The sequence below is a fragment of the Corylus avellana genome, chromosome 10, assembly GCF_965113065.1.
Source record: "Corylus avellana chromosome 10, dhCorAvel1.hap1.2, whole genome shotgun sequence".
NCBI classification, from domain to species: domain Eukaryota; kingdom Viridiplantae; phylum Streptophyta; class Magnoliopsida; order Fagales; family Betulaceae; genus Corylus; species Corylus avellana.
This window is the reverse complement of record NC_142499.1, coordinates 20,715,378-20,728,904: the sequence shown is the minus strand read 5'-3', so window position 1 is coordinate 20,728,904 and position 13,527 is coordinate 20,715,378. Positions and strand designations below refer to the sequence as shown.

The following is a 13,527-nucleotide window of genomic DNA, read 5'->3' as shown; positions in this document are numbered from 1 at the left end:
TGCAACTGTGAAGACTAAACCGTGAGAGTGAACCGATTTTTAATAATTTCATTCTTCAATTTTTGTTAATAAATTGAGTGTCTTAATGCCTTGACCTTCTGATATCTCTCTTTATTAATTCATGGTATCACAGATTGAGATTTCATTAAGTTCACAAATTATTGGTTTTGTCATTATTTTAAAATTTTGATTGTGCTTAAAGAAATTATATTTTTAGCATTAAGTGATGAGATTTCACTAATTATCCTTGTATGGGATTTCATTAACTATAAGATATAAACATATGATTAACTTTTATCATTCAATTATATATTATATAGATACTTATAATCATAAACATAATTATATATTGTATACCAATTAATTATTGTTATTTAATATTTTTGTTGAGAAATACTTAATACTTAATATACATTGACTATTGTTAATTTGTTACTTAATAATTAATAAGTAATATACTATATAAGTTAATATGTATATATAATAAATATATACAAGTCGAGCCCTTATACGAGTATGTTCATGAATTTTAAATGAGCTAATCAACCTGCATTTCTAAATTAATGAGACTCAACTTTCTTTAAATTTGATTCGTTCATCATAACGCATATTTTAGAGGCAGTCACTTTATTAGAAGGAATTATCTCTTCTCGTCATGTAATTTCATGTTTCACATTCTTTTATATGTGCACCACCTTGAAGAGATTAGATTATAGTTTAGGAAAATATATGTTTTCTTGAAGGCATGATTGTTCTCTTCTTCTTGATGATGAAACTCTAGCAAACTCTTATCAACATGATTTTATTTTATTTTAATTTCTATTATTATCTATTTTTTTATTATTCTCGTCCCGTCCCGCGTCAGTTTCATTTTGAAATCCTGTGATTTAATAAGAAGTCCTATTGACTGGGCCCGTTGATGCAGCTTGCACATTTGTTATTAATAAAAGAAAACATGAATAATGAATAGGTATTTTGAACAAGTGTCAAAGTCAATGAATTGGTCCCGAAAGAATTTAGGCTGTGATGGCGGTGGGAAGATAGATCAGAGGTGAAGTTGATGTGGGCCATTTTAGACTTTTTACACGCGTGAATTTTTCTGATTTTTCTCCACTTCCAGCTCCCCACTCACCTCTCGAAAGAGCTTCCAGAAGTTCAACTACCTTGTTCCTCTTCACGCGTTGACATGTCATTAACAATTGGTTAGTGGAGGCCCATTGCCCCAACCCAACTATCCCCTCTTGCTTCAATTGTGATTTTTCCAAGATGTGGGTCAAGCCTTTCCTCCTTTACCCATTAAATATATATATTTTTTAAAAAAATAATAGATGTAGTTAGGAACTTAGGGTACATTATAAGTCTACATAACTAAATTTAAGGTCGTGGTTCAATAGCTCAAGAAAGTTCTCAAGTGATCAGAGTATATACTAAGGTATAAACTCGAATATCCACAAAAGCGTGATTACTATTAGCTACTTTGAATTCTCATTAATGTCCTGATAGGGCTGGATCAGACTATAGCTCAGTCGGACTTGAGGGAGCGCCTGCAGTTCTCATCGTCTAAGCCCTTCTGCGCGGCTCCCAGCGGATAGGTGCTACTATGGTCACGCCCAAGTAAGATAGCCACAATTGATCTTCCCGGCCTATCCTTTTGCTCAGAAATTAATAATAATAACAAAAAAAATTATTACTTTTATCTGTTTAAATTTTAGAGGTATGTAGTCTTTATCTTCTTAATTTAACTTTTATTTAAATTAAATATTTTACATATAAAACCTTATTTATTCATATGAGTTTAAACCTACGTGAGAGAAAGTATTAAATTATTAATAACCATTTCTTATAAGCTTAATTTTTTTCTTTCGATCAAACCCTATTTGCATAATTCACATACCATTTAAATTAAAATATTATGGTCCATTTAAGTTTGTGGTTTCAAAATGTGCAATTTAAAAAATAATAATTTCCAAACATACATTTTTGCCTTTAAAATCGTATATTTTTTAAAACGCATCCATTGCTTTTGATTTGAAAACATACATTTTCAAACCACCATTTTTAAAAACTCAACTCCCAAACGAGATACTTTTCGTGTCTTTTTAAAAAAACGCATTTTTAACCTGTAAATTCGTATGGCCAAAAGTACTCAAACTCACTATTTTCTATCTGTTTCGGAAAGCAGTCGTGATTTAACACAATCTCATTCTATAGAACAGTTTTTGTTTTTTTTTTTTTAATTGAATAAGATTTTATAGAACAGTTAAATGTTAAGTATCATGAAGAAAAAAAAAAGCATCCTTACCTTAACGGTAAATGAAAACAGCACGCCGCGTGCAAAAAAATTTTTTTTTTTTTTTAAAAAAAATTGCACGGGCTTGTGTGGACATGCCTCATGCTGCCAATGACTGCCCTTACCTTAATCCTTTTCTTCTGTATTATCTCTTATAGGAAACCTCCATGAAAACGTGGCCGGACAAATTGGTCTTTCACCGATTGCGTCGGTGCGACATAAGCTTATGACGATCACTCAAGTTGACTTTATTTTTGGTTTCATGTTATGTTTGAACGCACACAAATCATATACTGCTACACCGCCATCTGGCGATGCCAGGTGTTGGAATTATGTTTTTTTTTTTTTTTTTTTAAAAAAAAAGGTGTTTCAATTATGTAGGCACAATGATTAATAATTCTTTCGGTTGGAATTAATCCGAATTGATATAATACCAACGCATGATTACACCACATCACATTGCATCAGTGAATAATCGAATAATTTATCATGTCAAATCACAACTACATAAATAATTCACTAAGAAGTATTCCACCTAAAAATTATACCAACAAGATTATCGGAATAGAAAATTATATGGAATTGAAGTAATAATTAATATGTATGACTAGCGTATAGAAACGTAAAAATATTATTAAAAGAAATCGAATAAAAAATATTATTAAAAAAACAAACTAAGCACATCACTCTCCATATAAATAATATCATAGATAGATTAGGGAACTTCCTTAATAATACCATATTTTTCATTAATAGATAACGTTTATTTCACAAGACAGTAGTAGGCTTTATATGAAAACAAACTAAGCACACCAGGCTCTATATAAATAATATCATAGATAGATTAGGGAACTTCCTCAATAATACCATATTTTTCATTAATAGATAACGTTTCTTTCACAAGACAGTAGTAGACTTTATATGAAAACAAACTAAGCACACCACGCTCCATATAAAATAATATCATAGATAGATTAGGGAACTTCCTCAATAATACCATATTTTTCATTAATAGGTAACGTTTCATTTACAAGACAGTAGTATGCTTTATATGAAAACAAACTAAGCACACCACGCTCCATATAAATAATATCATAGATAGATTAGGGAACTTCCTCAATAATACCATATTTTTCATTAATAGATAACGTTTCTTTCACAAGACAGTAGTAGACTTTATATGAAAACAAACTAAACACACCACGCTCCATATAAAATAATATCATAGATAGATTAGGGAACTTCCTGAATAATACCGTATTTTTCATTAATAGGTAATGTTTCTTTTACAAGACAGTAGTATGCTTTATATGAAAACAAACTAAGCACACCACGCTCCATATAAATAATATCATAGATAGATTAGGGAACTTCCTCAATAATGCCATATTCTTCACTAATAGATAACGTTTCTTTCACAAGACAGTAGTAGACTTTATATAATTAAGATGATATGGTAACAAAAATTATTATTATTATTATTATTATTATTATTTTATAAATACTAATTTAAAGATTAATTTTGAAGTCCATTTGAGATTGCGATTTAAAAATTACGATTTGAAAACCTAATTTTTAAAAATACAGTTAAAAGTTTGACAAAATTATAATTTGATATTTAAAATTACAGTTTAACATTTAAGATTTTGCGTTTTAAAAAACCACATCCTTATCTTTGATTTGAAATTACATATTTTATACGTTTTTAAATCTCAATAATAGATTTTCTGTAATTTATTTTAAAATTACATTTTTTTTATTTATAAAATCGCAATTTTAAACGCTATAAAAAATTTACGTTATTATTTTTTTTTTTTGCTGTCCTCCGACCAAACACGAAAAGATTTGGAGAACGTGCAAGCTGCCAAGCTTTACACTCGCTTTCAGATTCCTCTCCGCGTTGGTTCCCATCATCTCTGATTGGCACCGCACTATCCAAGCGAACCACACACACCGCAACCCATGAGAATCAATGGTCTCCCACCTCCCATCACCGTCGAATCTCATACCTTCTCTCTCCCACGTCGCCAAAGTCGGCCCTCATCTAACGGTTAGGAACCCGAGCCGGGTCATCATCAAATCTAACGGTTAGTTTTGTGAGAATAGGCAGAGGAAGATATAAGTGATCATGTGCTGACTGTAGCTAGTACGCTACGGGACAAGTTTCGACCACGTGGGGCTCGGAGATTGGTGACACGTGTCGTTGAGTTTCTTAAAGGGGAATGCCAGTCCAAGGCAACGTACATATCGAACTGATGTCTGACAAGCTGACAAGCTGACAAGATGTGATTCATGTAATTTCGCAAAAACGAGGTTCGAGGAACGTATCCTGTGGGTACAAGAGTTCGCGCCAAAAAGTTTCGTGACAAAATACCGTCCCTGCCCTTGGAAATTAGCATATTACCAATATAATTTTGAAAAATAAGATTTTACACTAAACTAGGTTTCAATAATTATTCCATTCTATTATAGCATTATTAGCATTGTCACCAAAATCTTTTTTTTTTTTTTTTTTTTAAGCTATTTTAATGAGTCAACTTGGCGAAAAGGCTCTAAATTTCTCCTCAACAATCTCACTATTCTGCTAAAAAAAAAATATAGTGAGTGAACAATACTCACTTAATATAGTGAATATAATTCACTCACAAAATACATAAAAAATAATTAAAAACTTTTCTCTCTCTCGTTTTATTTTCTCACGCATGCGTTTCTCCATTCTCTTTTTCTTTTTCAAGGAGTTTGACAAATGTCAGTTTAACGAAGTAATGTTATTTAGGATATTGTTGCATGATTGTCATACAATTGGAATGACGTGATAGTAAAAATTAGCTTTTGACTTGACAATGAGAATTAGCCTTTAATTATGCAATGACTTGTAAAAAAAAAATTAAAGGCTAATTTTCACTACAACATCATTCCAGTTGTATGATAGTTGTATAGCGATATAATAAATAGTATTTCTCCAGTTTAATAGACTAATTTAAAGAAATTTTATTAAATCCAATTTAGAATAAAACTTCCACCCTAAAATTCCAATGAGAAGAAAGTTCAGATAATAATAAAAATAAATTTCGGTTTAGTTATGGCATCAATGATAAATTGAAACTAATTAGTTTAATTGTAAAATATAAAATTAGGTTTATAGAAAAAAGGAAATGATTGTAGTCAATAAACCTTTTTTTTTTTTTTTTTTTACAAGGGATTTTTATTTTTATTTTTTCCTATTAGTAAGGAAATGAATAGCATTGGTTGTAAGGGGTATAAGAATTGAATAAGTAAGAACATGACAATGGCAATAGAGTAATGTAAGATTAATTTACTGAAACCACTTACTTATAAAACTAAGATTAGGTTTATGGAAAAAAGGAAATGATTGAAGTCAATAACTTTTTTATTTTATTTTATTTGTTTTTATTAAGGGCATGAATAGTATTGTTTGGCCACATCACTATGTGATCATATATAAATTATTGGAAAAACTTCATAAAATCTCCATAAACTTTCATTCGTTTTGACATTATCTGCCAAAGTTTAAAAACTTACAATTAGTCAGGGGTAACTCAATCGGCTGGAGACCATGTCTCAAGAAGTGGAGGTCGCTAATTTGAATTCCCCCTCCCCCTCTTGTGTAGACATGTTAAAAAAAAAAAAGTTACAATTAAAGGTATCGAACTTTCAATTTTTTTTAATTAATCCCTTCCGTTATGACTTTCTATTAAATTTTGTCAAAATTATCAAAATACAAATTTTATTATTATTATTATTATTTATTTATTTTTATATAAAAAATTAAATGCATGAATCTTTACAATTTTTATTTTTATTTTTTCTAATAAAATAACATTGATATTTTTGAAAATTTTGACAAGATTTAACGAAAAATTCTAACGAAAGTAAGGTAATTGAAAGAAATTGAAAGTTCGATACCTTTAATTAAGAGTTTTTAAACTTTGAAAATAGTGTCAAAACGATCGAGTAGAAGTTTAAAGAAATTTTGTGAAGTTTCTCTTAAATTATTAAATCTATAAAATTTAATATAGATTATGAAATTAATCACCTCCATTTCACAAAATAGAAGCACCCTAATTTTGGTATTTATTGAATTTTCCGTGCAATGAGGTGATAGCTTTTATAGAATACAAATAATTGTTCTTATTAAGTGGAAGAAACATGATTACCCTATTGATACGGAGAAACGTAGCTTTCTTCACCTAAACGTCCAAATTAGTCACCCTCGACTCGCTTTCTTCAACACCTCTTCTTCTCTCATGGAAAAGGATACAAGCGTTGAGCACACGATAGTCTTACGTTCCCATCATTTTGGGTTAGACTCTTTCCTAATTAATGAGGCTTCTTAATTGTTGATCACTTTGAGCAAGATCCATGTTGATGGGAAAATAATTAAGGAGCTCTATAACACCTCCATCCCACATTGAAAAATATAAATATAGCTCGTGTATATTTCTTATTAGGTCAAACTGTGTTCTATAAATGATTTTATGATGTTTTAATTGTAAATTGACTAATTTTTTTAAAATAATAAAATAGATATTGTTAATGCCTTTTTTGAATAGTTACCGGAGCAACCAAATAATCAGGTCCCCATTTCATTAATGAGGCTTCTTAATTGTTGATCACTTTGAGCAAGATCCAAATTGATATGTTGATGGGAAAATAATTAAGGAGCTCTATAACACCTCCATCCCACATTGAAAAATATAAATATAGCTCGTGTATATTTCTTATTAGGTCAGATTGTGTTCTATAAATAATTTTATAATGTTTTAATTGTAAATTGACTAATTTTTTTTAAAGTAATAACATAAATATTGTTAATGCCTTTTTTGAATAGTTACCAGAGCAACCAAATAAGCGGGCCCCCATTTCAAAAAATGCCCTTATCCTTTATATATATATATATATATATATATATATATAAATTAGAATTTTACCTCTCCCTCCCCCCATATTTTTTAGTTTTTTTCACCATCCCAAAACTCTAAATGCTAATTCCATCATAATAAATAATGTAATTATTAGCCTTACAAATGCTTCTACCTCATAAACACTAAGGGCTTGTTTGAGATTGTGTTTGAAAAATAGAGTTTTTAAGTTAAAAAGAGCTTTTGGGCAAAAACTTCATTTTTAAGCTTTTGATAAAAATGTGTTTTAGTTATTTTTAGGCTTTTTAAACCTTTAAAAACGCTTTTAATTTTTTTTTTATCAAACAAATACTTTTTTCTTTAAACAGACTTTTTGAGTGTTAAAGCAAGTTTAAACCCCTCAAACGCAATCTCAAACGGGCACTAACACCAATGAAATGAAAGTAAGTGCAGTGTAAATGTCATGAAAATGATGATTTTCTTGGCCGTTCTTTTAGGGTTTTTACTCGTTAGTGTTAATTTCCATATTAATTCTTTATGATGTAAGACCGAACTTTACAAACAATTTTTTTAAAAAAAATTTAGTTGTAATTTTACTAGTCTTTTAGAGTGATGTCACTTACTCTTTTTCCTGAATCGTTTTCATATCAACCAAATAATGTAATTATTAGCATTACGAATGCCTCTACCTCATATAAACACCAAAACCAATCAAATGAAAGTAAGCGCTGTGTAGATGTCATGGAAATGACGGCTTTCTTGCCGTTCTTGTAGGGGTTCTTAGCCACTCCAATATATATTAATCTTTTTTTTTTTTTTTTTTTTTTTCTTGTTCAAGACCATGTTTGCCAAGTTGTTTTCTCCCAAAGTTGTATGTTTTTCTGACCAAGTACCAGAATCTTCTTTGACACAAAGCAAATCAGAAAGACATGGCTGCATTTGAGTGATATGACAGAGCACCCATTAATTATTGCATTACAAATATGATAATCAGAGAACGCATCCAGTGTAGAAGAAACCCCCACCGGCCAACGGCGCCGGCCCCCCCGGGATTTTTATAATGGAATTTATGTCATTTTCTTTTTATAGGTATATGTTTTGTGGATAGAAAGGAATGTGAGGATGTCATCTGAATTCAACGCAAGTAATGGCTTCACGCAACAAAATCTCTTGATCAACTCCGATTACTATATATTTTTTTCCGGTCGTTACCTGTCACTCTAGACCGCTAAATCCAGCAATTCCGACACGCTTGATATCAAAGCTATCAAATCCCTACTAGAAACATTTTATATTTTTCTATAATTAATTATAACTTAAAAAAAACATATGTACTGTACTATTGCAATGTATATATATAGTTTTGATTTATTGCTCTATATCTATATATCTATATATATATATATGATGCAATTAATCGCACGGTCAACGAACAGATCAAAGGTTTGGCCCAAAAAAACACTATAATGCTTAAGTTAGAAAATATATATATATATATATATATATATATAAAAGGAAGAGAGTTAAGAGTACTTTCTCTTTCGAAAATATTTGGTGTACAAGAATGATTGTGAAATTCTACCTTTTATATATATATATATATATATATATATATATATAATTTCTTTATGTGGAGTGTCCACTAATTGAGTACGATATTTGCTAGGTTTTATCCCCTCATGATAGGATATGACACCCACGACCATATGTGGCGTCGAATTCTTCGCTTACCGGAAGGTGATGGTTGTAGCCAAATTCCGTGCTGAATTTTATGATCGTTATGAACTAAATTAAATTCTTCGAGTAATGTTAGATACTATATTTTTATTCTCTTAAAATCTTTCTAAAGCTGATGTGGCTTTCAAAATCACTATTGAGTCTTCTTCGTTCCCAATTAGCCATTTAAAAATTATAAAATAATTGTAGAATAAAATTGTATAATAAAATGCAGTATATATCATTGTTTTTTTTTTTTACACGGAAAATAAATTTAAAACATTTATATTGTACTTATTGAGCAAGAGTTTTTGGTTTGATTTATATAAGATAGACTCATTTCAAAAAAAAAAAAAAAATTTAAGAAATTTGTATAATAGCGAAGGTTGAATGAAAACAGCACGCAGTGTGCTGCGCATGCCGCGTGCAAAATTTTTTATTTTTTTGGCATTAAAATATTAAAAAATATTTTTTCCTTCACAGCGTGCTAAGCACGCCGTGTAACCTGTATCACGGCTCAATAGCGAAACATAAATACCGACCGAATATTTCGCGGTAGTTAACAAAATTAGAAATAGATATTTTCTATTTCAAATGAAATGAAGATAAGCCATTTAGGCAAAATGTTAGAACATAATTATCCTTCTCTTAAAAAATAAAAATACTTTTATCTCCATTTTTACACAATTTTACTTAAATGACTTGATTTGAAACGGAGTGATCCATTTCCGATAGTTAAGAGATCGGTTTCATCGTGGATGCGAAATACTTTTAACAGATGAACAATATACCCTTGATCTGGTTCGTTACGTACTTCTATAAAATGCCCAAGGGTAGTTACGTCATTTCCGTAAGTTAACAATGATAAAAGGCCTAACTCTCAGATGGAAAAGTACATCGACCGAATAAACCAGACTTTAGAGAGAGAGAGAGAGAGAGAGAGAGGGAGGACTCCTTGCTATACATAAACAGAAACAATCAACGCCTCAACTGGCCTTGCAATTCGGAACCTCCACAAAAGAGAAACAAAAGCAAACCCAACCGACGGTTATCTGTCTCTCCCTCTCTCGCAGGAACCAGAATTACCTTTACCATTTTTTTTTCTTCTCTCTCTCTCTCTCTCTCTCTCTCTCTCGTTTGCCTTTACAATTTTCCTTTTTACCAGAGCAGCATACTACTGGTTTTTCGGTTTTATTTTTTGGTTAACAGTACGGGTGGGTCCGGCCATGTCGTCCGGTGTTGTCGGCACGAGCAACTCCGGCAACGTTAGCCCACGGCACGCTGCGGGGCCCACCAAGACGAGGCGACGCGTGGCGGACCTAATCATGACGGACACCGAGAGAACGCCATCCTCCGTCATCTCCGACCTATCAGACCAAGAAGACGACAGCGACCTCGACGGCGGCTCCAACTGCGGGTCCTCCCACGTCCATTACCACCACCACCACCATTTCCACCACCCCGTCATCAAGGTTCTCCTGCTCCGCTCCCGGGCCTTCTTCTGCGTGCCCGACAAGTGGCTGCTGTGGGCGGCCGTGATGGCGCAGTCCTTGCGTTCGGGGAGGAATATGGGCCGCAAGATTTTCGGGCTGTTGATGCTCATGGCGTTCTTGTCGGTCTTCGTGAAGGTTTCGTTCCTGAGCAGCCACGTGGAGCGGCGTGAGATGAAGATGGATAACGGACTTCTCATCGTACAGACTTTCAAGGACGATTGGTCGATGGCTCAACGCGCTGTCGCCGAGACCCACACTTCCATGCCCAAGCGGGTCCTGGAGAGGCTGACTGTATGTCAATAATTTAATCTCCCTTTCACATTCTATCTCGTTTAAGTGTTTTATTTCAATTTGATTTTTGTTTTCTTCATTAAATTTCATTTTCTTTTTTCTTTTTAATTTTAATTTGGGGTGTTATTAAATATATGATTTTTCCAGTTGTTGCTTTGACTCGGAATATGTCGTGGGTGGGTGGGAAGTAGTGCTTGGAATTTTCCTAGGGTGGTGGCTCTGACCAACACATTCACTGTGTGGGCTGCTTTCATATGGGGGTCCCTGGCCATTTCCGTGTGGCGTTACTTTCATGAGGATTGAGGACAATTATCTCTTACGATAAAATAACCTTTGACTTTTTGTTTGAAAGCATGTAACTCTGTAGGATTAAAAGCTTTTCTGGGTTCAATTGGGCTTTTTTCTTTTTGTCTTTTTACCATAGCTGTTTGATTAGGTATCATGAATGAATTCATATGGGTTTGTTTTTTGCCATCTCGTTTACAGACTCCAGAAATATGGATGAAACCAAACAGTGACAACTTTTACCGGTGCATTGTTCGACCCAAGAATCGAATAAGTATGTCACCTTAATTTACCATCTACACAATCTGTTGATCATTTTTATTTTCTTTGGTTCTGATGTCACATTAATTTAAATTTATTCAAGGGACTGGCTCGAAAACGAATGGCTATCTTCTTGTTCATGCCAATGGAGGATTAAATCAAATGAGAACAGGAGTAAGAATTACTACCAAGCTTTGTCGTTTTCGATAATTAAAAAAAAAAAAAAAAAAAAAAAGTCACATTATTCTCCGTCTCATGGATTTGTGTGTTTTTCGAGCTAATCTTGTTAATTGACATCAGATATGTGATATGGTTGCTGTTGCAAAGATAATGAATGCTACTCTGGTTCTTCCTTCTCTTGATCATGATTCATTTTGGACAGATACTAGGTATTATTCTAAGTTAATGCGGTCGTATGATCAATGGTATTATTAGTTTCCTACTCATTGAATTCTCTTAATAAATTATTATGTGATTTTGCAGTGAATTCAAAGATATCTTTGACTGGAGGCACTTCATTGAAGTTTTAAAAGATGATATTGAGATAGTTGAGCATTTGCCATCCAAATATGCAGCACTGACGCCCCTTCCCAAGGCCCCTGTTTCCTGGTCTAAGGTCTGAAAATAATATGCAGTTAAAAAAGTAAACCATTTTTGATTTTCAACTCTATTTTTCCATTACTGGAATTGTATCTCAGATGCTTCATTTGCAGGCTAGTTATTATAGAAACGAGATGATTCCATTGTTGAAGAGACATAAGGTGATACAGTTCACCCACACCGATTCTCGACTGGCTAATAATGGCCTTGCTTCCTCCATCCAAAAGCTCAGGTGCCGCGCCAATTACGAGGCTCTCCAGTACACAAAGGAGATTGAAGATTTTGGGACGGTTTTGGTTGACAGATTAAGGAACAATAGTGAGCCATTTATTGCTCTGCATCTAAGGTAATCATCGACATGTTTTAAGAGCTTTCTAAAATACAGCTTCAAAGTTATCCAACTAAGTAGATTAATCTTGACTGCAGATATGAGAAAGACATGCTTGCTTTCACTGGTTGCAGCCACAACCTTACCACAAAAGAGGCGAAGGAACTTAGGATTATGAGGTACGGTGTTAAGCATTGGAAGGAGAAAGAAATAGATAGCAAGGAAAGGCGGCTCCAAGGGGGATGTCCAATGTCCCCTAGAGAAGCAGCCCTTTTCCTTAAGGCCATGGGTTACCCGTCCACTACAACTATTTACATAGTTGCAGGAGAGATGTATGGCAGCAATAGCATGGCTGCCTTTCGCTCTGAGTACCCAAATGTTTTCACTCATTCCACTCTTGCAACAGAAGAAGAGTTGCTGCCCTTTACACCATATCAGAATCGCCTGGCCGCCTTGGATTATATTGTGGCACTTGAAAGTGATGTCTTTGTTTACACGTATGATGGAAATATGGCCAAGGCAGTGCAGGGACATAGGAGGTTTGAAGGATTTCGAAAGACTATCAACCCTGACAGGTTTGTTTACATTAACATTAGGCTTCATTCTTATTAAACTAATTTTTTGTAGGTAGTTTGGATATAAGCTTGGTCTTCTGATACATAAAGTTATGTGTTTTTCAGATTAAATTTTGTTAAACTGATTGATCGACTGGATGAGGGAGCTATATCTTGGGAAGAATTTTCTTTGGAGGTTAAGAATCTGCATTCTAACAGGCTTGGAGCACCATATCTTAGACATGCAGGAGAGTCGCCAAGACTGGAGGAGAATTTTTTTGCAAATCCTTTTCCCGGTTGTGTCTGTAACAAGTCTCAGGAGCAACTTACTAGACTAAAACTTGACCAGAGACGTCTTAAGGCTGCAGCACAAAGATAGGGTTATGTGGCTCATACATTTTAGTGCAAGATAACCATTGCTTAAAAGGCGGCTGATGAGTGTTTTTGAGATGGACTGCCACTCTGGAATCAACGGCCGCCAACAAGTTCTACAATTTTGAGTTTCCCATGGGATTTGGTAAAAAATTTTGAGTTCTGCATGCAGACAGAAGGAGAACCTTACCAGCAATTTAGGGAAGTGGAGAAGGTGGTGTATAATTTTGAGGCAAACCAGGTTAAACTGGCACACAGACTTCATCCCTGTCATATATAGGGTTGATAGTATTCCATTAATTCATTATTCTTTCCTTAATTCAGTTGTCAAGATGACTTGCCAAATTGAGCATCATGGCGAACTTGAATGTAATATTTGATACGGTTCTCCACAGAAATTGATTTGCACATGTTCCAACCAGATATCTTTTCAATTTTTTGTGTGCTTATGTTT

The 13,527-nt window shown here is 33.2% G+C and overlaps 1 protein-coding gene across 1 annotated transcript; it reads left to right on the top strand.

The window, feature by feature from the left end:
- Positions 1-9,820: 9,820 nt before the first annotated feature.
- LOC132192046 (O-fucosyltransferase 19) lies at positions 9,821-13,507 on the top strand. Its single transcript, XM_059607234.2, has 8 exons — positions 9,821-10,673; positions 11,160-11,232; positions 11,323-11,393; positions 11,520-11,608; positions 11,703-11,835; positions 11,933-12,165; positions 12,246-12,722; positions 12,828-13,507. Exons 1-8 carry the CDS (start codon positions 10,116-10,118, stop codon positions 13,078-13,080), a joined length of 1,887 nt encoding a protein of 628 aa, XP_059463217.2. The 5' UTR covers positions 9,821-10,115; the 3' UTR covers positions 13,081-13,507.
- Positions 13,508-13,527: the final 20 nt, after the last annotated feature.

Bases quoted from the DNA above. Each gene is read 5' to 3' on its own strand.
- LOC132192046 (XM_059607234.2), top strand. From the start codon at position 10,116: ATGTCGTCCGGTGTTGTCGGCACGAGCAACTCCGGCAACGTTAGCCCA. The intron at 11,836-11,932 runs GTCTGAAAATAA...CTTCATTTGCAG, and splicing joins CCCCTGTTTCCTGGTCTAAG to GCTAGTTATTATAGAAACGA. The intron at 12,723-12,827 runs GTTTGTTTACAT...TGTGTTTTTCAG, and splicing joins AAGACTATCAACCCTGACAG to ATTAAATTTTGTTAAACTGA.